We start from the raw sequence: 27,465 nt of genomic DNA, 5'->3' as shown, positions 1-27,465 counted from the left end.
TGTCAATCAGATCATCAATCCGTGGCATCAGATAATTGTCAAGCTAGGATACAGCATTCAGTTTTCTTAAGTCTATACTAAATCTCCATGGCTGATCTGGCTTGGAAACAAGGACAATTGGCTAGGACCCTGGGCTTTCCGATGGTTCTATTATAGCCACCTCTAGCATCTTCTCCACCTCCTGGAGGATTACCTCTTTTCTCACCTCTGGGATCCTAGGTGGTGAATTACCTTTCTAGGGGGTGTACGAATATAATGTAGGAACCCTTTGATCCTTCCAGGCTCCCTGCTGAAGACATCCAGGAGTTGGTCTAGTAGGTTCTGGATGTCTTGTTGGTGATGGGGCAAGTCTGAAGGAACTAGGTTATTTTCAAATGTTTCCTCTCATAATAATGCGACCATTAGAACGGAAGCGGTTTCCAGTGGGTCCCCTTTACACCCCTTTAAGAGGTTCACATGATAGATCTGGTTTTTAGACATTGAGTCAGGTTGAGCCACCTTATAATTACAGTTCACTCTAGCATTCATATGACCCATACCAACGTGAGATCTTGTGCTCGGAGGTGGGCAAAAGTACAAGTACTTTTTGACTGAAAGCATGATCTATGTACTGCTTTCTCATCATAGGGAGTCTTTTGGCTTTCCAGTGCATGTCTCAGATGTTTCTGTACCAATTCTCATACAATAGCCAAAACGTTATTTTAGGCGTTGTACTGTTTGTGACATGTGAAGAACAGCCTCTTCCCAAGTCTCCCAGAGCATGGCCAAGACATCTCTTCGATCACATCCATAAAGGAGATCAAAATGAGAGAAACCCAACAATGCCTGTGGGGATTTCCTAATGGCAAAAGGAGCCCATGGTATCATGGTATCCTTACGTCCATCTGCTTCCACCAACTTCTTGAGAACGTTCTTCAATGTTTGGTTAAAATGTTGCACCAAACCATTTGTCTGTGGGTGGTATACGGAAGTGCATAAGGTCTTAATCTGTAGGATGTGGTTAACTTCTGCCATCAACTTGGACATAAATGTACTGCCCTGAACCATTAGAATTTCTTTCGGAAATCCCCTCCACTAGGATAAGAAAGGAACCAAATGTTTAAGAATGTGTTGGGACGTGGTGTTCTTTAAAGGAAACGTTTCTGGATACGTGGTAGTGTGATCTGGGATTGCTAAGATGCATTTATTTCCCGGTTTCAAAGGCTCTAACGGCCCTACAATGTCCATCCCAATTCTTAAAAAGGGTGGCTTGATAGGAATAGGTTGTAATGGTGCTGGTGGTATCATATGGACAGCTGTCTTTTGGAACAGGGCATAAGTAGTGACAAAGTTCTTAATGTTGGCATGTACTCCTGACCGATAGAACCATGGTATAATCTGGCTTTGTGTCTTTGCCGTACCTAAATGTCCTGTTAAATGTTCATGCGCCATCTCTAGAATGATCCTTTTGTGGCTTCCAGGAACCACTACCTGAGTTCTAGAAATCCCTTCTGGTGTAGTGTCCCCTCGGTACTAGAGGCCTTTTTTAAGGAAAAATAAATAGACCTCCTTGTGACCTCCCTTCATCTTCAGTGATGATCTTTGAAAATACTTCTTAGAGAATTTGATCGTTTAGTGCGAAAGCAAGATACGGGATGACCTCTGTTTCTTCCTGGTGGATTTACTTATCACAAGGGGTGTTTCTTCATGTAGATTTTTGTCAGCCTCGCCAAAACCCCTAGTGCCCCTTTCCGTCAGTTCTTGTTCCTGAACCTCTAGGGCTTGGGAAAGAGCACACATTCAAGGATTCCCTAGGCAATTCTTTTGTCAGCCTTCACATAAATCGGTTTCCCATGGTGCAACATTTTTATATAACATAACAGGTGTATTTCTAAAGTGCACGTTCACCCCCGAAGGGGCATCTTGGCGGTAATAACAGATGTTTATTGTTACCCAACTTAATGGTACTCATTTGATCAACCTCAGAAGGATGAAAGACTGAGTAGACCCGCCGGGATTCAAACCTGTGACCATGAGGTCATACACATGCATCTGTAGTGGATGCATTAGTCCACTGAGCCACAGACCCGGATATATCACCATGATAGTCTAGGTCTATCACCCTTGCCATTACATCCAAGCCTTATCTCCATGCTAGCGCTGACTTGGATACCAGGCAGATGTATGTGCCCTTTGGGGAGGGGGGGATCAAATTAATCCAGTAGGGACTAGTTGGCGGCATTCTACCTCTACGGTAACATCACTACTACTATGTAAATCAAATCCAATGGATTTAGCAGTGGCGACAGTGGGCCTGGGAGCTGTATTACTTAGTTTGGAATATTTAAGGGTTCCACAATTTATGAGTTGGGGCAGATCCCACTCCCGACCCCATATGTGAGGGTGTAGAAAAAGGAGACTGGCAACGAGGTGTCATCATGAGGGCTACTGACTTATTAAAATCAATAAAGAATCCCATCTCTTCCTACTTCCAAGGGGCTTACCTTTCCTCAACCTGGGAAAACTTTAATGAGTTGTCAGAATGACAGTCAAAATAAATGTTCTCCATTCTCCATCAGAAACCATCTACTCCAACCCTAACACTAGAAATAGAAGTCTTTCAACTAGTCTTAGCGAGCGCCACTCTAAGGTCTTCGATGGTTCTGATGCTGCCAACCTCATGCCTGGGCCATACGGTGTCCCACAGGATTCCTGCATTTCTGAATTTCACCCACCCTGTACAATATGTACACCAAACCCCTTTTCGACCACCTTGACAATCTCGAGATCCCTTAAACAAACTTTGCTGACTATATCCAAATCTTGCCCAAACTCACCAGAAATCACTCTTAACTCCGTTAACATCAACCATGTCTATAGCAACATTCAGGCATGGATGGCAGAACACCATCTCTGCTGAATAATGGCAAGTCAGGGCTCCTCATTGTAGTATACTCACATTGGCTTAAACGCTTGGAACCATTGTTCGCTTCCTTCTCCATCGATGGTACACCATAGTTGTCTCTAGCCACGTGAACACCCTGGGTGTCTACCTTGATGCAGAACCATCTATGGATAGACACATCAAGGCCCTTGCATCATCAGCCGCTTACTCCACTAAGCTAATCAACCTCAGCAGAAAATGTCTGTCCTCTGACAACTGCCTCCTCCTTGCCAGGGCCATCATTGGCAGCAAATTGGATTATTGTTAACGCCATTCCCTCAGGCACTTCCACCAAGAACATATCCAAACTCCAATTGATCCAAAACAATGCTCTTCGGGCGGCCTGGGGCATAAAACAAACTGACCACATCTCTCAAGCAAGATGGGAGGCCCACTGGCTGCCAGCCAAAGCCTGCATTGAGTTCAAAATCTTGTTGATAACTCACTGATGCGTTCACAACACTTCCCCAGTCTTCCTCAACCAGCTCATTATCAAAAGGCCTAAACCATGCTGCCTGCGCTCCTCTGCCACCCTGGCCTTAGCCACACCTAGATGCACCAGAAAGCAGCCAGGGGAGAAAGCTTCCCCGTGACATCCCCCACACTGTGGAACGCCCTCCCCCCATGGATCCAAGAAGAACTATCCTTCTTAGCATTCAGAAAAATACTAAAAACGTGGCTTTTCAATAAATACAACTGCAAGATGGTGCTTTCTAAGGCTCCTCCTTTCCTGGCACCCAGACTGTTCTATTAACTGTTTTGCCTTGTCCAATTTACTGTTTTTCTATGTCTTCTCTCCTAAGATGTACTATCTCTGTGATCCCTCCGGATTTGTGCGCTGTCAATAAATGAAATGAAGATGGTTTCTCCTTCACAAGGAGAAGGACTTCATTCTCCTGGCTTCTCCTATACAAATTCTCCACAGTGGTCTTTAAGCACTTTTGCTTTGGATTAGTCTCTTAAACTCCTTCCAGGAAATAGAAAAACTCATAGCCTTATTTGGCTTCCATTTACCACTCCGATGAGGGAGATGGCTCACATTCCAGTCTACTTAGGCAGCAGTATTGGGAAGACCTCTACAATGAGGGAGATGATGCCCGACAGTCTGCTCGACCAGCGGTAGTTGGCTGACCACTGAGACAAGACTCCTGGCCCTCCCTGTCTGAATCTCCAGGGCAGGATTTTCGTGCTGCTGGCTTCCGCAATGAGAGCTCTCTAGTCGGTTCGTGCTTTCTCCTTTATACTGTTGACTATGCCCTTGCATAACGTCAACACCATTGTGCAGTCTCTTTGGCACTCTACATGCCTCGAGTGACCCACCTCGTTGCAGTAGTTGGCCGACTCTACGTTTGGCTTCCAATGTTCTTCTTCGTCCCAGTATGTTCCACATTGGTCACAGTCATGGCTTTACAATAACACATGGTTCCAGTATCGATGGTGGGAGAAAAGGGTGACAGTGAAGGTAGCGGGGGTTCTGTGAAAGGGTTGTAGGGAGGCTTTTAACCAAGAGGATGTCCTTATCCCAAGAAGGGAGCCCCTCCCTATGAGGTCCTAATACATATTACCACCCTTAGGGGTAATATTGCGTAGCAACCTCCACTCCCTAGCTTCATCGGAAAGGGCTCTGCTCTGGAGAGAAGTGTGGAGACCTGGTGAATCAATCACAAAAAAAAAAGTTACGTATTGTTTTTTAATGAGACTTACATTTGTGTCACCCTATATAAAAGCTCCTGGTTCCCCAGGGGTAGCTTCGTCTTACTGGATGATGCCAGATAACCAGAAGCTGTTTTTAGATCCTGCTAAATCAATTAATTAAAGCAATCCTTGAACTTTGTCTGCTACATAATAGTGGGTCATTTACTCCACTGTTGCATTCATTTTAACAAAGAGGTTTTGGGAAGTAGTGACAAAGTTTACTATTGAAGTCATTACACCGCAAAGTATTAAAAACTACACTGGGAATAAAAGCTGCACGCTCATTTTGCAATACTACTGGGTGGACTCGGTCTCAAGACATGGAAAGATTACCACATTTAATGCTGTTATCTGCATTGGCATAGCAACAGATTTATTTTTTATGTTTCTTTTCTACTTGAAATTAAACAACTTGGAATTACCGACAAATAGTTTGCAAAACAAATCAATGCTCCACCCCCCACATCCCGGGCCTTCTCAGACAGAAAAATACAGTTGAAACAAAATTAGGGTCGATATCAGAACACAATCAAAGCGAGATGGTAGAAAAATGGTAACGCCGACATGACTGATAGCGAGCGGGATGTAAGCAAAAAGGCTCTCCTTAAAAAGATTATGAAAATACAGAAAAAAAGCAAAGCCAGCAAAGAAGCAGTTTTCTGAAAATGAAATATGAATGGCAAAATGAGTTATCTGATGTACAAAAAGTCTAAAAGGACACCAGTTTGTTATATTACATATTTATAAAATCCAACACCTACCATTTCCAACACTTGCCCTTGATACAAATCTCTCTGGTTCAATAAGTAGCGTACAGCTTGCCTATGGCAACAACGACCAGTGCCATGGAAGGGGCGACAAGAGGTCAGATTATTCAATATTTCGCAATCAAGCAAACAGTCTCTCGTAGGTGATATTTTTACTAATTCCATAATGGTGAAGTCCCCTGCTTGGCTTTGTAGACAAGTGGGAGAGTGGCATTGGAAGCTAGGTATCTTGCAAAGCAGGGGGCTGGGCTGGTCGTGATCCCCAGGACACCCACACACTGCGAGCAGCTTGGCAGCAGACAGTCGCATGGGGACCATCACATCCATTCCCCAAGATATGTTAGGGAGGCCCCTCCACCCCTGACATTGTGGAGCCCCTCTACCACATCAACAACCTCTTCCCAAGACACATGTCAAGTTCCCCAAAATCACCCCAAAGGTATCAGTAAAGTTTGCAGAGTTTCACAGTTGAACAGACCCACTTGCAGACCTGCCAGCGCCCCCAACCAGCCCAAAAAGTATGCAACCTTGTCCAGGTTCCGAAGCACGCTTGAGTCAATCATGGCCCACCCTCAATTCTGCAAGCAAATGAGCATGGGTACAATCCACGGAAACTCAAAGAGCTTGAGGGGCAACCAAGACACACTGAAAGTTCAATCACTTACACGCAACACGAAAAGAGACAACTTAGAAAACCAACCCATTTCTCCCATCCAGTCATATATACAAATAATTTCCACCATACTAGCTATAACTAAGATGGCCCCTGCCACCTCATTTCTACTGGCAAGAAGTGAGAGAACCTATCCAATCACAACCGTCAAACGCCCAGGGGTCACAGCTGCAAACCATCAGCCCTAGTCCCACGCAGGAGGAGTGAGAATCTGGCTATAAAAGCTTGCTAGCCCATACCACTAAGCAGGTGGGAGCCAGGAAGTGAAATCATATGCGGGAGAAGGTTGGAGATTGGAAGGTATTGGAACACCAGTAGGCGGCAGGGGTCGATTAGCCTGGAGAGGTGGTTGTCGGAAAGAGCAGGGTGAGGTGGTGAGAGTTAAAGAAGTGGTTGGTAGAAATCAGAAGAGGAAGTGAAGCAATTGAGCTGGTGGTAAAAGGAGGTGCTTGGTAAAAGCTGAGCAGGAGGTTATATTTAGGGGAGTGGAGGAACTGGACAAGGTAATTCCTGGAAGGAAGGAGTGGATTACAAAAAAAGGAGAGGAGGTGAAACTTGTAGTAGTGAGGAAGGGGGTAGTCCAAGTAATAGGGAAGAGGAGGAGGAAGACAACAGCAGAGGCCAGGAGGAAGACTGAGGCAGTTGTAACATCAGGGACGAGTGAGGTGGAGGTGGTCGTGGTGGCGGTGGTGGTGACGCGACAGCAAAGATGATCTAGGAACGAGTTATATCGAGGGGAACTGCAGGGCTTAGCCAGCCAGAACACCTGCAGGCCTGGTCAGTTCAAGACAGGCCCAAATGGTGGGAGGAGTAACGAGAGGGAGTAAGGGAGAGTAGAGCCAGTTTAGAGAAGAGAAGGGTCTCAGATTTAGCCGAGGCCCTCCCGGAGCCCATCTCTCTAGATTGTCCTTCCGCCTATGTCAACAAGTCACTAACTCAGGATCTCTTTTGGCAACTGTAGAAGACCAGAGGAACCAGACTCCGGAAATCCTGCTCGAAGCAAGAAAAATATAAGGGTTTGAGAACCCTGTGAGCCTGCAATGCCAGAGCAGAGGGAGGTGGCTTAACCTCCCAGTTCTTCCGACTTGAAGGTCACAATAGAAGCGGTAAAAGGGGGGCAAGGGGGTCTGGGATCAACAGTTGGCAGTAAAGCTTCTTACAGTCCCTCCTGAATGTTTCCCTCTACTTTGGCTTATAGTTTGTCACCTTTACTAGTGCTGAATAAACATTTGGAGTGAGTAGTGTTGGCATCCTTTCTGCTTTCTGGTCCCAGTTGTGTGCTATGCGGTCATGTCATACTGTCATGTCATATTCTTCCAGGTCACTGGTGGCCCTCCCTTGGCCCTAGCCATGTGCAAACCCAGCTCCTTTGTAATACGAAATCTGTACATTTGGATTAGGGAAGAGTGAGAAAACATTCTTACTGAAGAATTTAAGTTTGGTTTTGAGTTCCCCGAGGACAGCAAAGGCCTGGAGAACATAGCCGAGGTGGAGCCCCTTGTCCTCCCCATCCACGTCCGATGTCGTTGCAGAGAGATGTAGCTCCGTCTTCACAATCGACTCCAGGCTGCTGGGCTCTGAAGTGGTAGAAGACAAAAAGAAGTTAGAGACAGTCAAGGACAATGACTAGCATCTTCGTCTTGTATCTCTCAACATTGCAATACCAACCTGCAAAATTGAGAGTGGGTTAAGTGAAGCACCATCAAAGAATACAGACATGATGCAATGTCAACACACCTTCTGCAAGCACTGCAGGCTAATTTCAGTTTTGAATCTAGTCTTTGGCTCATATAATAGATCCGGTTTAGTGCTCTGTGTTAGAGATATTTGTATGCTTCATCCCCTCGCCTAGTGAGACCCCCAGCACTTTTTTGCTTGACTTCTGGACCTTTTTCTTTTCTACCCCGAATGAGGGGAGCCTTTTTCCCCTCATCCATTCTTATTTGCTCTGACCTTTGGAACTCTGTTCTCTGTGTTTTACCTTTACTATGGAGTCTGCTTTCCTCCATAGCTCTTTAAAGTCATCTGTGTTTAACTTTTGCAGCACACAGCACCTTATGTGCAGTGTTGCTAGGAACCCTTTGAGTTCTCCTTTGAGATGTTTTCCTTATCCTTACTAACTACAGTTCTTAAGGATAGAGGTATACTTTGTACCCTTCCTTAAACGTTATACTATGAGAGATTAGCATAAACCACCTTATGTGGAGTGCTAAGGGGATACCTAGTATCCCCATTCTCTCTGCTGCTGTGCCTTTTTAGTTACATAGGCAACCCCATAGCTATGGCTGGTGGCAGTGGACGTGTTCTACCAACTATTGTGCAATTTATTAACGCAGACTGTATTCAGTGTCTCGGTTGAGCACAATAGGGTCACCTATGTTCTACCATGGTGGTTCCTTTCTTTTTTAGCCATTTATATCATGGTTGTTCTTTGTTAGTTCTTCTACCATTCTGGGAGGGGGGGGGGGGGGGAGTCTGTGTGTGCGTTTTGCCTTTGGCAGGAGCGCATTGGTGTCCTTACCTAGGCTCCAGTGTGTCTGGGCAGGGAGGAAATGGGGGAAAGAGCTATTCACTCCCCTGGCCTTTGTCTACACGAGTGCCTGAATGGAACCAGTTCCCACTGGGAGGCTGGCTAATTGAACGGCCACCTGCCCCTTTCTGTAAAATGCTGAGAGAGTTTGCAGATGAGTGTGTGGGAAAACTGAAAAAAGGTGAGGTTCCTGAGGTGAAAGGCAAGTTGACCACTGAAACAGAAGTATCGAAGCTGAAGACGACCAGAGATGCTGCAGACCCTTCCAAACACTGAGGCGACCACTACTGTCCTAACCCTATGCTCTAATCGACAGGTGAAGAGAAGAATCCAGTTACAAGCATTTATTCTAACCTAAGGTACTGTGTGGTGACTTACCTTGAACCATGAGTGCGTGAAGAGGAGTCCAGGGTTTCCACTATACCTCTGACCCAAGCTTGCCAGCTTGTGTCCCATTAGTGAGTCCTTTTGCAGGGTCCCATGGTTCGTGTTATATTGCTAAAGTAACCTATCCTAGAGACTGAAAGTATCTAGAGGAACATTTGCTGTTCTGCTATTCTTAAGACTTTGGATCCACTCTACACTGACTTTTCGTATAGTATGGGATTGGAATTTTAAAGCTTACGTTTGTCTAAAAAGTGTCCCCAGAACGTTAAGCTATATGATTAACCAACCTTTTTCCTTCCTAAAAGACTCTGTGGTTTTGCTAACTAAATACAATTACTGTATATCTGTGAAGCAACGTGAGTGCGCAGTAGTACCGATCATACAGAAGAACTGTCATTAGTGTCAAACTCTAACAATTTTACAGCGAACAACTACCATTGAAGCAATGGCCAATGAAAAGTATTATTAAGGATTCCTATGTGTGGGAGGCACTAGTGAGCACAGCCAAGATAGCCGCAAGCCTGTGAGCTCCTCTGCGACCTACAACAAACCGGGCATAATCCTGTCTCATCAGCATAACTACACATCAGCTAGGGGACCCATGGGCAGCTAGAACATGAGGTGATCACCCAGAAGCAACTCTGGTCCTCTGCCGTGCATGAGAAGCTGACTTACAGACTTAGTGGAGCCGGAGCACACGCAGCTCTCCCACGCAGTGTGGAAAATAGTGTGATGTGAGGCAGGGGACTAGAGACTCCACCCAAGGTAACACGGGCAACCTGACGCACCATACGCCAAGGAGGGACGACTACCGCCGCCTGGGAGTGGGCTACGCTGGGGGCTGCTGAGCGGGAAGCTCTGGAGGATCCTTGGACCCCTTGCCAAGGCCGGCAGAGAAAAGCAGAGGGAATCGAAATGCCACAACCCAGAACGGTCTGGCAGCAGCGCTGGCTGCCCTAACAGCATCAGCAAGGAAAGCTCACTCAGAGCACTCAGCTGACCCGCAGATCGAGGAGGAGGTGAGGAGCAAGGAGCGGGCCATAGACACGTGACTTGGCGCAGTGCTGTGGGCGAGCCCAGATCAAGATGAGAGTGGAAACAGTAAAGGAACACGCCGGGCCCAGACACTGCCCCCAACTTTAGTGATTGTTTCAGAGGAGGGGTTCCCCCTCAGGTGACACACTATAGCGCTGTGTAGCACATGGAAGCTCACTCGAGCGAGCATGAGAAGTGCCGCCTGGGGGAGGAAATAGCTTTTTGAAGGGGACGCCATTTCTACTGCAGACCTATGTGCGCCGCAGCGGTACCATCGCGTGGAAATCAGGGAACGGCCCGGTCATATGGTGCTTCCTACAACAGACGGGAGAAATACTGGGAGGTGCTGGACCTTGGCACTGAGACTGGGTGGAGAGGCGAGACCGGTATTTAACCAAACGTGGAATTGGGCCAACAGGACAGACAAAAACAGGTAAAACTAAAGAGGACACCATGTCTAAGGCGCCCAAGTCTGGTATACAGCAGTCTAAACTGCACTTCGAATCCTCATAGCTGGCAAAGCCATCATATGTGGAGGAGGGGATCCAGGAGGGGACCCCCTCAACCCACACTGTCAGATCCAGGAGGAGTGCTGAATGGCATTAAACAAATGCTTTGCCAGGTCCAAACAAGCCTTGAATCGTTGGGTGGGAAAATTGACACTTTTACCTACAAGAGGTATCAGACGCTTGGATAGGATTGTTGAGCGCCTAGATGCAGTAGAGGGCAGAGTGTCCACGATTGAAGATGCAACCAATTCTGCAACGAGGAACCTAACAGACCTCGAAAGGGTGGTGAAGGAACTATCGGACAAGCGCAAACACCTCGAGACCAAGTCCCGAAGGAATAACCTGCAGATAATTGTGGTACCTGAAGCATTGGCCCAACGTAACATTGAGTCAATGATGGAAGACTTACTGAAGGAGGTCCTGGACGAGGAGGGACTCTCTGCGGTTTTATTGTGAAAAAGAGCAAATCGCACACCGAGTGGTAGAAATCCGGTGCCGGGCGCCCCTGCCCGCCCATTGATGGCACGGCTATTAAATTATCAAGACAGGGATACGGTCCTGCAGAAAGCGAGAGAGAAAGGCTCCCTGAAGCACCGCGATGCACAGATCCAGATCTTTTTGGATTTTTCTGAAAAGGTACAGGCATCCAGAAAAACTTTTATCGACGTGAAGAAAAGACTAAGAGAGAGGAGTATTAAGTACGCAATGATGTTTCCCTCCAAACTCAGGGTCGAACATAACGGTAGAGTGCTGTTTTTACACACCCCGAAGAAGCAAACTCCTTCCTGGAGACCCTACCGAGAGCCCCATGGGGCGGAGACAACAGCTGAGAGGGCCCCCCCCCCGGGACATCAAAGAGCAACCATGCTAAGGGAACACTGTCCAAATGTCGACGATCCTGGCAAAAGAGAGAACAGCTGAGGAATGGCGGCTGGGATGACTGCGTCCTGGTGGACCCCCTAGGGTGAGCAAATTTGTGTTTTTTGGGTGGCTAAGGAGGGGGGAACTGGCAGGTTGGGGGATGCTGGTGGGGAAGCGGAGCGGGTTTGTCACAAGGTCTGGCAGGTTGGGGATGCCGTTAAGAGGGGGTGGGGGGACAGGGAATTATGTTATGGTTGATACAGCACAGAGTATTCAAAGGTTACTTTTCCCGAGGGATCAAAGATGGGTCATAGCAACCCAAATTATGCAAATAAAAAACCCTAGGAGTGAAATATCATTGAGGGCAAAACTCTGACTGGGTCACATAAGAATATCACATGGAATGCGAGAGGCCTGAACCGTCTGTCCAAATGCCGCAAAGAACAAGTTACTTTCTTACCTGGTAACGTTCTTTCGATGGGATGTTCCGACGATGTATTCCACATCTATGACAGGTAATCACCACAGCTGTGCTGCTTCGGAAAATTTTCGGCACCTGCGTCCTGCTTCGATGCCGTCGATACGCCCCTTCGAGGACCTCCTCGATGGTATTTGTAGGACGCACGATGCCCGAAGCCTCAGTTGTAGTTTTTTCCCAGAACGTGTGGCACCAATCTTCTGCCAGAATGACTACAGAAAGCCTTGCGGAAATGAAAGCTGCAATCGCATAAGAAATCCTGTAGAGAGGCATCCAGGCTAGATTACTTCCTGCTCTCTGATACATTGGTGGGGGGACGTCACCAGTTATCCATTTTGGCACGTACACTATCAGATCATGCTCCGGTACTGCCGACCATCGAATTACCTGGGTGAGACAAGGGGAGGCCCCATGGGTATTTAAAAGTGCAGGGCTGTCAGACAAGGTGTTTTGCGAGGGACTCGCAAAGGCGATTGACACATTCTTTGAAATTAATGAGGGGTCAGTAGAATCAGTGGGGACATTGTTGGAAAGTTTAAAATGCGTCATCAGGGGGGAATGCATCTCCAAGGAAGGTGGGGTGGTGAAACAATCACAGGGAAGTCACAGACACTGAAACCTGTGTACGAAAATTGCAATCAAAGACGGCCAATCCCACTCTGATGGAACAGGCGTAGATCAAAAAGCAGATACATATTTAAAGAGCTAGCTCACAGAGAGGTGAAAGTCCTCCTGGGAAAAAGTGCTGTGCGACAATGCAGAGAGGACCAACACTCGGGGAGACTACTGGTCAGAGCCGCCAGACCACAAGACTCCAAGAACCAAGTGTTGTCAATAAAGGACGCTAATAGCGATGAGAAATTTGCAGACTCAGACATAGTCCAAGAATTTGGTAGGTTCTATGGCCAGTTATACTCCTTTCACTTTTCAACATCTCAGCGGGAGATGGGCGACTACCTAGATTGAGTTGCCCTGTACTGGTGCACAGACGAGGAAAGGGAATGGCTGGGCCGGCCCGTGTTGTTAGAGGAGGTGCTGCTGGCGATTAAATCACTCCCATCGGGGAAGTCCCCAGGACCTGATGGATACACAGCTGAGTTCTATAAACGATATGCTCAGAAGCTAGCACCTTACTTGCTATAAATGTACCATCAGAGTCTGAGGATGGGTCAGCTACCAGAATCCCTGAGGGAAGCAGTGGTGGTGCTGCTTAACCCTGGGAAATAGGCAATGATTGCTCCTCCTACCGACCTATATCCCTGGCATTCAAATTGGCACCTCTGATGCATTGAATAGTGAGGGCAGATCAATCTGGATTTATTACGGCCTGCGTAGAATGTTTGGGCTGATGACTGCAATACATCAGGGCGATCCTGTGGTGGCCGCACTTCTGGACGCCACAAAAGCATTTGACTCGGTTCAGTGGCCGTTCCTGATGAAGGTGCTACGCAGAATGGCATGGACGAACAGTTCATCTCACTAGTCTCACTGCTCTACACACAACCATGTGCTAGGATCCGGGTAAACGGCCGGTTAACATCGACTACAAGGCTGGAGAGGGGCACTCGACATTTATGTCCCCTATCACCACTGCTATTTGCACTAGCTCTTGAACCGTTGACAGAAGAGATCAGGGAAAGAAATTCAGAGGGTGGTTCAATTCTGCACACGTAGGGCGGTAGTCTCGCTTTATGCCGACGATAATGGTACTCATTGTCACTGACCCCAAGAACAACCTAGACCTGATCATGCTGGATGTAATGGCATTTAGCGACTTCTCCGGGCTCTGAATATATGCTGCCAAGTCGGACCTTTTTCCGTTAAACGGCAATGCAGAGCAGTACGCAGACAAGTGGGGGTTCCAATGGCAGGGAGCCAGCACACGATATTTGAGGATATTTATTACCCGAACCCCGCAGGAGCTCTATGTACACAATTATCACAGAGTGCTTGAACAGGCTAAACAATGGGTGAAAAAATGGAAAAATCTCCCCCTAAATCGCTATGGCAGAATCCCATTAGTCAAAATGGTACTACTACCTCAGTTTCTATAAGTCTTTCTTACTGTCCCATTAAAGGTGCCTGGAGAATATGTCTGTAATCCTGCGGTTCATCTTGCCGGAAAGCAACCCAGGACTCTTTGAATAAACTCATTGCGCCAATAGGGAGAGGGGGCCTGGCACTCCCAGATTTGGAAACATACTATGAGGTAGCCCAGGCAGGGTTCCTTCTATATTGGTGAGTAGTTTTGGCTTTGTAGGTCCGGTCTGTCAAGGCGACATTAATAAATTATAGACACAGTTATACTTTAGCCAAGTATAGTATATGTCGCCTCTTACTGAGTTGTGGTTAGAAAAGCCAATTAAACCACTCAAAAGTTAGTTGCTTCCAAAATGCTCAGATAGAAGACAGCACCAAATCCGATTTTTCAAAAACAAGAGTTTGTTTTATTATATTGAAGGTGCCCTTGTTGATGACATGTTTCAGCTGTGCTAAAAAGCCTTTTTCAAATCAGGGCCTAATCACTCCTTATTTATACAAACCTATAACAAAAAATAATAATAAATGGTATTAATAAATTGGATAGTTTGCCAATTTCAAAATCATACAAATTAGCAACATTGTTGAATGCATCAATCAACACATATCAACACTATGTGGGTTAAACCACCAACAGAAAGATAAATAAAAATGGAGACATGAAAAATAGGGGGGTGGTGGGATGGAGGATGGAGAGGGTAGGAAGAGGGAAGGGGTTTTGATAAAGGGTCAAAGAGTTAAACCACAATCATTATAGATATGGTATCCACGAATATTCAATAGACAGTAACAGAGAAACAAGGGTTGGCAATGGGGAAGATTCATAGGGTATAGAGAATAATTAAATATGAGCGTGTCAAAAAAGAGAAAGGAAAATTGACAAAATATAGAGTTAGTCCATGTACTTTAATGCGAGTATGTTACACAAATTTCTTTCATTTCATAAAGTAGCTGGGTATTGATACCTTTATTTGCATGTTCCCATAGGTTTGTCTGTCTGAGGTTCACGAATAATTGGGTTCAATCCCTTTAAAATAAATGCAGTAATTGAGAACCTTAACATGTGTTGGTTATAGTGTAATGGCATCCTTAGATGCCAAGGAGTAGCATTCATTGTAGTTATGCACTGCACGTACTAATTGTCACATTTATCTGTGCTTATATTAAAATTGGTGGAATACTCAGAGGTCAAAGACTCATTAGTAGTTCTTATTAATCACACGCGTAGTGCATTACTTGATTTATTCAGGTCAGAAGGCCACATAAATCTAGAGTGTCTGCGTGTTAATCATACTCAAGTTACTCGCTCCCGTTACGTTCCGAATCTGAGTTTTCCTTTTACCCGCACGAGACTACAATTTGTTGATGGTCTCTTACCTGCAGTGGTCCCTAATGGCGCTCTCGCGCATAGGTCTGTTGATCAGAGAGGCACCGAATGGCGCCTGTACAAGTTATTTGTTGTTTCCATTGTCGTCACGGAAACAATTTCGCAAGTCCTTTTTTCGTTTCTAGCGCCGTATTGCAAGGACAAGCGCTCTCTTTTGGGATAACGTCGCCGTATTAACTATGAATCCAGGGCTTATATTGCCCAATTGCAGAGTATGGAATGATTGACTATTAAGCTTTTCACGAGGTGTCAATATTTAAATGGGAGAATAAATATATTCTTAAATTAAATAAATCCAAAAGTTAGTTGATCTTCAGTTAATTTCAATCTTTATTGCATCTTATTGTTATTCGTACTCCTTAACATAATACAAACCTTGTTATTAATTTGACTCAGTTAGACAATCATGTGTTGGCTAATGTTAATTTAATAAAGTGACGCTGATGCTGTGTAGAGTTATAAGCCATCTACGGTTTGTGTTAGCAGCGAGTTGTTAATTCATAATTGCACCATGTAGTTGGCCGTTGCTATAAAAATGCACAATTGAAGTTGGAGTGATCCCCATTTACTTACACTCTTAATGCATGGTGCCCAGAGAAAATTCCTTCTATCCAAGATGTATTAACAGATAAATGCTGGTTCACAATTGCACCATTTAACTGGCTTTTGCAATAAAAAGATTGCAGAATTTAATAGCAGCGACCCTCATTTAGAGTTCTGTCCGCTACCAAGATTGTATTGATAGTCCATAGTTCAGTGATTGGGCTCCCCATTTACTGGGGGCGGTCTCGATATTATGATAGAAGTTCAAGGGTACTTTCTCCTGTCCGCGATCGAAGCTGTGTTGATAATTTAATATTTGGGGCTTATGTGTGTAAGTATTGTGTGTATATGGGTAAACCCATCTGAAAAGTGCATGTCATAGACGAGCCTAAGGTGTTTCTTTGTGTTTTTAAAATACGGTTATACTATTCCCATTTAGGTGATCTAAATGGACACTAGGCACTTCGTATAGTTTAACACAGATGCATATAAGTAGGTTAGTTACATTTTTCAAAATATGGCTATAAAAAAAGACACCATTTCATTGTCCGTGTTGAGGCCCGAACAGTCGAGGTAAATTTACAGATTGTTCTCGCCTCTGCTTGACGTAGTTTTTTCTCCTTGTTGCCTCCTCTCCTACCCAATGTAATTTTCTGTAGTCCTATAAATCTTATGTCTGCTTTGTTTGCCATTTAGTGTTTCTCTTGCCAATGGCAGGACAAGGGAAGTCTCGGGTCTTGGCTCCCAATCTTAGCTAAGTGTTCTCGGACACGTGTTCTCAGTTCCCTCATGGTACTACAAATGTAAACTAGGTTGCATATACAGATAATGCCATAGACAACATATTTCGTTTTACAGTTAATCGGTTGTTGGATCTTGATCTCGTTGTTAAACAGATCCTTGAACGTGTTCATTTTATCATGAGGATTTTTGCACATTGTGCAATCGCCACATTTCCTAAATCCATTGCTGGGAGATTTGCTATGTTTATTTTTTCTGAGTCAGGTAGCAATGAGGGACTCAGCGTCTTCAAGTTTCAGCCCGACTGAAGATAATTCTTGGTTTGGGATCAACATAGTTCTTAATATTCTCATCCAATTTTAGAAGATGCCAATGTTTGGAGAGGATTTTATTCATAAGTGTGTGGTTGCTGCTAAAGTTGGTAATGAACCGCACTTTTGGCTGTTCGGTTCGGTTCATAATTGGTGCCAGAGTCTGTTCTTGTGTTAATGCTCTACTCCTACTCAATGCTCGTTTCACACATTCTTCTGAGTATCCTCTTGCCATGAACCTAGTTTCCAGCAAAGCACATTCTTTTTCAAAGGCTGCAGTAGTTTGACAATTTCTTCTTGCTCGGATGAACTCCCCTGTGGGTATATTGAGGATGGTGGATTTTCAATGACAACTTTTGGCGTGTAGTGTGGAATTTGCTTCAGTAGGTTTTCTGAAAGTGCATGTCTTTAGTTCATTGTCGTCTATGTAGATCGTTAGATCAAGAAAGTTGATTGAGTGGGCATCACAGCTTCCAGAAAATTCTATTCCCAACCGATTATTATTGTGATTTGTAAACTCGTTGAATTCAAGTTGTGTGCCTCTCCAAACAATCAGAACATCGTCTATGTATCGCATCCATCTTAGTAATTCTTTCTGATATGCCATGTCCTGATAAATGACGGTGTCCTCCAAGTAACCCATGAAGAGGTTTGCTAGTGACGGGGCATATTTTGTACCCATTGCTACACCTTTGGTTTGTCTATAGTAGCAGTTATTGGAATTGAATATATTACATTCAAAGGTTAGTTCGAGCATTTCCTTAACCATTTGTACTTGTTGATATAGTGATGATGAATCCCCTTTGAAGGTAAGTTCTATGGTCTTGATTGTGTTCCTTCCATTCAATAGTTCTAAGTTTGAGAATTACGTCAGTGGTATCTTTTAGATATGCTCTCAGTTTGCTCAGTCTTGGTCTTAAGATGTTATCTAGGTATTGTGAGATATTTTCCGTTGCCCACCCAGTACCACTCAGGATGGGCCGGCCCTCAGGAATTTTGCCATAGTCCTTATGTGCTTTTGGCAGAACATACATGGTGAGGATGACCAGTTCCTTGATGTACATGGAATTCCTTTATTCATCGGTCAGAAGGCCTTTTCTGTGCCAATTCAGTATTTTCTGCTCCACTTTTTGCACAATTTGCTTTTTTGGATTAGTCGATAGTAACTCATTTCGACCAGCTGTTTCTAAATGTCGCCTAGCCATTTCCAAGTAATCCAGTCTTTCCATAATAACAATGTTGCCCCCTTTATCGGCTTTCTTTATTACTATGGATAGGTCTAATGCTAAATCTTGTAATGCTGTCTGTTCTTCAGGGGACACATTATGAATTGGAGCCTTGTGATGCTTCCTCCTTTTAGTTTGTAGAGGTCCTCTGTTACAGCTTTATAAAAGGTGTCAATAATGTTGTCTGTTGGTAACTGAAAAACAAATTTTGATGCGGTCTTCAATTCCTTGTTTAGCAGCATGTCAGGTTGTATATTGAGGTCTCGAAGGACTTGCAGTATGTCAAAATCTTCTGATTCTCCAATCGATCTGAGAAGGTGCATCTCTTCAATTTCTTTGATGGTGAGGTCACTTTGTTCCACCTGTATAGATTTCTGATAGTTGGTGTCTTGGTTGCAAAAAACCTTTTTAATTTTAGCTTGCGCACGAATTTAAATAGATTGATGTGAATATCAATGTCATTAAACCAGGTAGTTGGGGCAAGCGAAAGTCCCTTGTTTAATAGTTTGTTTTCAGCTTCAGTTAATATTCTCTCAGATAAGTTAATAACAAGATCCTTTCCTATGTGTTCCTGTTGTATTCTTTCACACTCGCTCTGGTGAATCTTTTGTTTGTATTTCCTTGTGGTTCTTGATTTGTTAGGTCTTGTACCCCCCTCCTTCCTCTCCTCCTTGAGTAAGTAGCGTAGGTGCCATGTCCGTTGGTAATTGAAAACTGACCTGCTTGGGTATTTGGTTCCTGTTGCCTTTCTTATAACATTTTATCTGATTCATATAGCCCAAGTGATTTTTTTCTTTAGTTAGTTCATCTGTATTTCTTTTATCAGTAGCAGTTGCTTCACCCTCAGAGTCTGCATCTGAGCTAGCTGAGGATGTGTTAGGTGTACTTGTTTTGGATCCTACCTTTGTATATTGATTGTATTTGGTTTGAAAGGTGTGCACTATCTTCTGTATAGTCTCTCCCATCTCTATAATGCCTCCGTAATTTCCTCAGTTTGATTTCATCCTGATAGTTTTTCAAAATGTCACGCATTGTATTATAATTCTTTTCCTTAGTTGCCTCTAAAGATTTCTTCTCAGTTATTTCACTCTTGGTCTTATCTATCAATTCGATTATTCTCTTATGTTCCCTCGTTGCATGTTCCATCAAATGTTCTAGCATCTTCTTCGAACTACAGTTCAGATTCTTTTCCGATAGGTCTGCAAGGTCATTGTCAAGATCATAACTGAAATTGGGAAATATTAAGATTCGTAATCCTCTTGGGATAAGTTCACTTTTGACATATATTTCCAATGAAACTAATTTCCCAATATTTGTCGATTTCCTGTTTAGAAAATATCTCTAGTTTGAAAAATAGTGCTCTTAAGTCTTCTTGTTTCGTAGTTGGATTGAAGAATACGTGGGTCATATTCCCCCTTGGTGTAAATAAATTGGCAGTTTATTCTTGTCGATTTCGAAGATATTCTGCCATTGCATAAACTTATAGTTGTAGTGTCAGCCGCAGACCGAGGCCAAAGTAAATATTTGTGAGTAGTTTTGGCTTTGTAGGTCCGGTCTGTCAAGGCGACATGTATAAATTATAGACACAGTTATACTTTATTCAAGTATAGTATATGTCGCGTCTTACTGAGTTGTGGTTAGAAAAGCCAATTAAACCACTCAAAAGTTAGTTGCTTCCAAAATGCTCAAATCCGATTTTTCAAAAACAAGAGTTTGTTTTTTTTATATTGAAGTTGCCCTTGTTGATGACACGTGTTTCGCCTGTGCTAAATAGCCTTTTTCAAATCAGGGCTTAATCACTTCTTATTTATACAAACTTATAACAAAATATTAATAATAAATGGTGGTGTGCAGTCATAATGTCGACATCAATAATGTCGACAGTCAAAATGTCGACAAATTAATGTCGAAAATCAATAATGTCGACATACAAAAATGTCGACATTTTACATTAATGTCGACATTTTTTCGAAATGTTGTATAAATAAATAAATATATATTTATTGTTGTGTTGTATGTGTTGAGTATGAGGGGTGGGGGGTGGCAGGGGGTATTGGGTGAGAGGGGTTGGGGGGGACATCCCCATAGTAAATGATATTCTTTTTATTTATTTGTTTATTTATTTATTGAATAATAAATAAATAAATAAATATATAATTACTATGTGTTGGGAATGAGGGTGAGAGGGTGGTTGGGGGGGGTGTGGGGGGGTGTCAGGGGGGTGTTGGGTGAGGGGGGGTTGGGGGGGGACCCCCCCCCATAGTAAATTAGACTCTTTTTGGTTATTTATTTATTGAAAAAATAAATAAATAAATAAATAATTAGATTGTGTTGAGTATGAGGGGTGAGAGGGTGGTTAGGGGGTGTGGTGGGGTGGCAGGGGGGTGTTGGGTGAGGGGGGGTTGGGGGGGGGACCCCCCCATAGTAAATGATACTTTTTGTTGGTTATTTATTTATTGAAAAAATAAATAAATAAATATATAAATAATTAGAATGTGTTGCATATGAGGGGTGGGAGGGTGGTGGTGTGGGGTGTGGGGGGGTTGCAGGAGGGTGTTGGGTGAGGTGTTGATAGTGTTAAGGGTTTATAGTCATATTGTCGAAAAAAAAATGTCGACATTTTTTTTTCGACATTATGACTTTTTACATTAAAAGTATAGAATGTCGACATTATTATTTTCGACATTATTTTTTCGACATTTTTGTCTGTCGACATTTTTTTGTCGACATTATGACTATAAACCATAAATGGTATTAATAAATTTCAAAATCATACAAAGTAGCAACATTGTTGAATGCATCAACATTCCTTCTATATTGGTAGAGGGACAAGGTAGACAGGAGGCATGTAGAGGCAGAAAGGGCACTGGTGTCACCATTTCTCCCAAGATCGATTATTCTGACGGCGCCCGACAGAGTTAACCAGGCAAATAACATGGTAGACCTGACCTGCAGTGCGTGGACTCCGATCGAACATAAACCCAAGGGCGAGTTTATCTATTCCCCAACCCTGCCGGCAGTACACATACCAGGAATCCTTCTACCTAATGAAAGGAGCTACATCACCCCTATGAACAAGATGGGGGTGTCCTTATTTTCGTGACCTCTTTCCAAACAAAACATTTATAACACTGGAGGAATTCAGGGGCCGGGGAGAACTTGCATCCCTAGATGTGTTTCAATACTTTAGATTGAGAAATTCCCTGAAACAGAGATTTTCGACCTTCCCCGAAAGCCCAAGGTGGTTCAGAGATTAGGCAAGATGCTCCAGGCCGGCCAAAATAGCAAAGTGGTCTCCACCATGTACAACTTATGCATCAGGACCAAAATACAAACAGGTGTGAACCCTAGAGAAAGGCGGGAAATCACCTTAGGAAGCAAAATCTCAGACGAAACATGGGAATATTGCTGTGAAGGAACGAAGAGGGTGGCACTAAACACCAGGCACAAACTAATTCACTTCAAGTACTTGCACCAGTTTTACCACAAACCCGCTGCCTATATCCGGATGTCTCAGAGAACTGCGTGAGATGTGTGGACACACCAGCTGATTTCCTACACATGGCATGGAGATGTCCAACAATTCTGTCCTTATCGGACACGGTCTTTGGAGTAATGGGGGAGATTACAGGTGAAAGGCTTTGTCTGAGCCCAATGACGGCACTGCTGGGTGACACTAGTCACATACCTCAGGGCATGAGACAACTGGTGGTGTTGCTACTGCTCTTTGCAAAGAGATGAGTGGCAATGCTCTGGGGAGGGGGGGCGTCCTCGATCCCCAAAACCTGATCAGTGGCATAAAGACATCGAAATATTGCAATAACATGGAGGCAGAATACGGCAGATGAACACACCCCCAGGCTATACCCAGAGACATATGGGGACCATATTTACATACATTATTTGATTGCTCAGTCTCAGAGGTGCTTACCTCCAATTATATTACACTTTGGTAAGGCAGACTTTGCAAAGCTAGAGAAATTGTAGCAAGAATCTGAACAAGCGAATGGGTTTACTCACAGTATTATACTCAAGAAGCTATGCCTTAATTATCTGTGCTCCAAGAATTTGTATTGCTGTATTCGGTTTTCTCCCTTCGGAGAGTTGCCTTCTTTTTCTTTTAGTTGACTGTTAGCACGGGATGTGCTGTTGCATTGATAAAAAAATGCAAATACAAAGAAGTTAAAAAAATATTCCTCTGTGTGTTGGTTAAGTGAATTAAGTATTTATCTACCTTCCTTGTGTGAATATAATAAATGTATATTTTAATATAAGATTTATGTGTGTTCCCTTGGACTATTATATTTACTGGGTTCAGTGTACTTACCTAAAACTCACATCTTCCTCCTATGATAAGCCTGACTGCTTTGCCACTCTACCAAGGTTCCTTCAGTAGTACTTGGACCTGTATGCCAAGGGATAGTTTTATGAAGTCTTAACTCAAGTGGACTTTAGGAAAACTCCCCTAACACTCTCGACCCAAAGTCCCACTCGGGTTAGACTTCATAAGACTTCTCTTAGTTTTAGGGCCCCAACCTCTAATACTGGCCTGTTATACACAAGTCAATAGAGTGGTTGAGTAGCCGGGTTTATCTTAAGAGGGAGGAATGTGAGCTGTAGAGCAGTATATTGAAATCAGCACATACACAGATCCAAGGAAACACTTACTCACTTAAAATTATAGCAAAATAATTATTTATTTGCATATACACAAGGCACACAGGCAATTCTAAAATGCATCAACTACTAATGACATTCAATTTCAAATGGAATAAAATTTGAAAAGGAATAATGCAGGGGAGTAACTTGTCATAATTTTCATATCCTGCACACAGAGCGACTTCAGTAAAGGTCAGCAAAGGCACTTTTATTGTCACATTTGCTAAATTCAGTTTAAGGGGAAGTAAAGGTTAGACAGAACACAGCTATCAACTGGTAAGTAACAATGTAACGCTCTCCAAGAGTGGTTTAGGCAGTTTGTTTCCCAACTAGAAAAATAGTTCACAGTTCAAATTGTGGAGGAATAAGCAGTGCCCAAGCTAGTAGGGTCAAGAAGCTGACTTTTGGGAAACCAGCAAAACCACAGTCAAATGGACAGCACCAGTTCTGATGCCAATCAGAGAACATTTAAGTAACCAGTCAGGTGTTCATGTGGAAAGCACAGGAGCTCAAGAGGAGACTTCCTAAGCCTGCAAGACCTGCCCAGTGGAGTTGAGGCAACTCCCAAACATGAAAAACAGTACTCCAAAACCAAAGGAGCACCGGAAATGGCCTAAGGTAAGTGTACCACAAGCCCCACAGTACCTGGAGAGTGAAGTTGAAAATGCAGCTGGTCACTTTACTGATGCAGCGAGGACCCCTTCTCACAAGTGCTGCCTTAGGAGGCCACCGAAGGTATCCACCTTCATCTCCACGACCAAGGAGCCGGAATGCAGCGATGAAGACCCAGATTCCGGCTCCTTGGTCGTGGTGAAGAAGGTGGGTATCTTCGGTGGGCTCCTAAGGCAGCACTTGTGAGAAGGGGTCACCAGCAAAGGATGCAGCTCACTTCAGCGGTGGTTTGTGGTTTTGGCACCTTTTTCTTAGCAAAAAGAGGGAACGGATATTGCCGGTCGGAATCTCCTCAGTGGATGTCTGCGAAGTTTCAACGATATTCATTGATTGCAAAACGATGCACTCAAAAAAGGAACAGGTACCAAGGTATTGGTGTTCTGCAGCCCAGGAAAGTTGCAGGACGTCATTGGATGGCCCAATTTGAGGGTCTTGAGGAAGATGGTTCCCCACCAGCCCAAAGGAGGGGTGGAGCTGCCCTGGTGAGTTGGAAACCAGGTCAGGACAGCAGCACGGCTTCAACATTAATTCTTTGGTTCTTCAAGGTGCTTCAGGCTTCTCTGCTAGTCTTCTGCTTCAGATTTCCAGTTCAAGTGGTCGACTCTGCCTGTGGTCCAAAAATCCTCGCCTTATATGCTGTAAACCATTCATTCACTTCTATGGAGCTGTCAATCATCTGGGGGTTGGCTGTCCTGCAGGACAGCCAGCTGCCCGGTTTGAACTGGTTTCAGCCAGGCGCACCAAAAGACAAAGGACAGTGAAGTTCCGGGACTCTCCCTCACTTCCTGCCTTTCCAGACACACTGGAACCTTGGCGGGCTTCACACAAGATAATCGCCAAAGACAAAACTCACAAAAGACCCACCCCACCTGGAACGATAGAAGGAGAGCTCAGAAGGAACTTACAAATGAAAAATGGAGAAAAAAGAAGACAGCGACCATTTTCAGAAAATAGTCATCCACGGGTGCTATACTGCAGCTGAAAAATAAGCCTGCTAGTACCCTGCACAAAAAGATAGAAAAAGTATCCACTGCCAAAAGCGATTGAGGTGTATTAGTTACTGTAACTAGAAAGTTACAGGAGCGGGAAAGGAGTTACAATGTAACCCCAGCACCCCACATAAGGTGGTGTGTGCTGGTCCCACAAAACAAAAGTTAAGTACGATAAACTTACCTTACTACTCTTGAGAACATTAGTTCACAGGAGAGAATACAATAAAATAAAAAGTGAAGTCCAAGGGAGTCCTCAGTAACACTGCACATAGGGTGCTGTGTGTCACAAAAGTCGAGAACAGATGCCTGTATTGAAATACATGGAGGAAGGCATAACTCCATTAAAGTAACAAGAGAACACAAAAACAGTAAGACATGCATTACTCACCGTAATAGCATTTCTGATGATTGTATCTGCTTAGATTCACATGCTGTGCATATGGTCCGACATCCAATGGTAACCGTGCAGTATTGCATCTCGTCTTTCGGTGACCGAAAGGGGACGTCGGCATAGGCGTGTCTGTAACACTATCCCTATCGTGAAGTGTGTAGTACCCAAAATCCCTGATGCGCCGAGGTCCTTCCGATTGTATTTTTTCTGCCATGGGGGAGCCCAAGGCTAAGTGAGTACATAAAGAGAGAAAGTAGTAAGACATCTTATATTCCTTTAACCCTGAGCGGGGAGGTAGGGAGGGCGCATGTGAATCTAAGCAGATACAATCATCAGAAATGCTATTACGGTGAGTAATGCATGTCTTCTGATGCTTGTTAATCTACTTAGAATCACATGCTGTGCATAGACTAGCGAGCAGTACCCGGAGTTGGAGGTGGGTTGTGAGAAGGAACAGTAGAGAAAAGATGTCTTAGTACTGCTTGTCCCACCTGAGAATCAGACCTAGAATGAGTGTCTAGGCAATAGTGTTTTGTAAAGTTGTGTACAGAACTCCAGGTTGCCGCTTTGCAAATGGACTTGAGGGGAACATTTGCAATGAATGCTACGGATGCCCCCGTGCCTCGAGTAAAGTGTGCTCTAGGCTTGAAGGGCAGTTCTCTCTTAGCAAGAGTGTAACATAGTGTGATGCATTTCACAATCCACCTTGAGATAGTTGATTTAGAGACAGGATCCCCTTCTCTACCAGCTGCCACTGAAACGAAGAATTGTTTAGTCTTCCTTAGTGGTTTAGTTCTTTCCAGATAAAACAATACTGCCCTGCGCACATCTAGTGTGTGAAGGCTTCTTTCGGCCATGTTGTTAGGGTTCTGGAAGAGTTAGTTCGATTGACTGGTTCACATGGAACTTCGAGATGTATTTAGGCGCAAACCTGGGATGTGTGCGCAGAACTACCTTATCTTTGTGGACTCTCACAAAGGGGTTTAAACCAGAAAGAGCCTGTAGTTCGCTAACCCTTCTGATAGAAGTGATAGCCACTAGGAAGGCTGTCTTATAAGTCAGGTCTTTCAGACTTGCTTTATGCATAGGCTCGAAAGGAGCTCCCATGAGCCTGGTCAAAACCACATTCAGATCCCATCCAGGGGCTGGGTGAGAGATGGGAGGATAAATCCTCTTAACCCCTTCCATAAAGGCTTTAATCACCGATATTTTCCACCACGATACCTTTTGCTGCGATGTGGTGTAGGCTGACAGAGCAGCCAGATGAACCTTTAGGGAATTGAAGACTAACCCAGAGTCCAACAGGTGGGTTAGGTACAACACAATGTGTGAGGGTGAGCAAATGATGCGATTGACGCCCTTTGGAATTGCACCAGATGACAAAACGATTCCATTTGCTGGCATAGCAATAACGTGTATTAGGTTTTCTCGCTTCCCCGAGTATGTCCATGCATCTCTGAGGGAGTTGCAGGTGTCCAAACTCTATGATCTCAGGAGCCAGGCAGGTAAGTTCAGAGTTTGTGGGCATGGGTGCAGGGTCTCCCCCCTGTCCTGAGACAACATGTTGTATGGGCAGGGCAGCTTGATTGGTGGAGAGAGGGACATTTCCATCAGGTGAGCGAACCAGGGTTGGTAGGCCCACATGGGGGCCACTAGTATCATGGTAACTGGTTCCAGGTGCATCTTGTGCACTATCTTGTTGAGAAGGGGAGTCGGGGGGGGGAAAAGCATAGACACATTTCCCCGACCAAGTTATCCAGAGACCGTTCCCCTTGGATCGGTTCTGGGGGTACCTGGAGGCGTAGTCTTGGCATTGGGCATTCTACTGAGTAGCGAACAGGTCGATCTCTGGGAAACCCCATTCTGCGAAGACGTTGGATACAATGTCTTCGTGCAGTCGCCATTCGTATTCTTCTGGCAGAGGAAACTCTCTGCTGAGTACGTCTGCCAGAAGATTGAGTTCCCGTGGAACATGTTGGGACAACAAAAACATCTTGTGTTTGAGAGCCCATATCCAAATGTTTTGAGACAGCTTGGATAGCCCTGGAGAGCGAGTGCCCCCCTGTTTGTTCAGGTAATACATTGCTGTAGTGCTGTCGGTTAGGATCAGCACTGTCTTCCCTTGCAGTTGCTCCTGAAAGGCTTTCAATGCTTTGCTTTGAACACCGCTAATAGTTCCAGTAAGTTTATATGGTTGGACTCTACTTGAAGGGACCACAGGTGAGCCCCCCCCACCCCGTGAGAGATGCGTCTGTCGTGGGAGTGGCTTCCACTGCAGGGGTGGTGAAGGTCTTCCCCTTCAAGAGGTTTTCTCTTGACCACCACTGCAGAGAAAGAACGAGGGCTGGCGAGACAACTACTAAATCTTCCCATTGTCCGTGGGCCTGACACCACTAGCTGTTGAGCCACTCTTGCATGGGACGCATGCGCAGCTGCCCATGGGGAACCAAGTACATACAGGACGCCATCACCCCTAGCAAACGCATGGCTTTGAGTACCGTCACCTCCGACTGGCTACATATTGAGGAATCTGAGGAATCTGAGAGAGCATGTTCTGAACCCTCTCGCTGCAGGGGAAGACAAGACCGTCTTCCGTCCGAATTAGCGCCCCCAGAAATAGTTTTACTTGGCTGGGGACTAAGCTT

At 44.5% G+C, this 27,465-nt stretch overlaps 1 protein-coding gene across 1 annotated transcript in view; it reads right to left on the bottom strand.

Annotated features, from left to right (window-relative positions):
- The window catches only part of ZW10 (zw10 kinetochore protein), a 270,359-nt gene that overhangs the window by 122,000 nt on the left and 120,894 nt on the right, over window positions 1-27,465 (bottom strand). The window contains exon 6 of the mRNA XM_069614236.1: window positions 7,483-7,635. Within this exon, the coding sequence (XP_069470337.1) occupies window positions 7,483-7,635 (153 nt within the window). The remainder of the gene's footprint in view (window positions 1-7,482; window positions 7,636-27,465) is intronic.

The sequence above is a fragment of the Ambystoma mexicanum genome, chromosome 9 (assembly GCF_040938575.1).
Source record: "Ambystoma mexicanum isolate Mex_15411 chromosome 9, UKY_AmexF1_1, whole genome shotgun sequence".
Lineage (NCBI taxonomy): Eukaryota > Metazoa > Chordata > Amphibia > Caudata > Ambystomatidae > Ambystoma > Ambystoma mexicanum.
The sequence above is the reverse complement of the archived record's forward strand: the minus strand, read 5'-3'. Positions and strand labels throughout refer to the sequence as shown.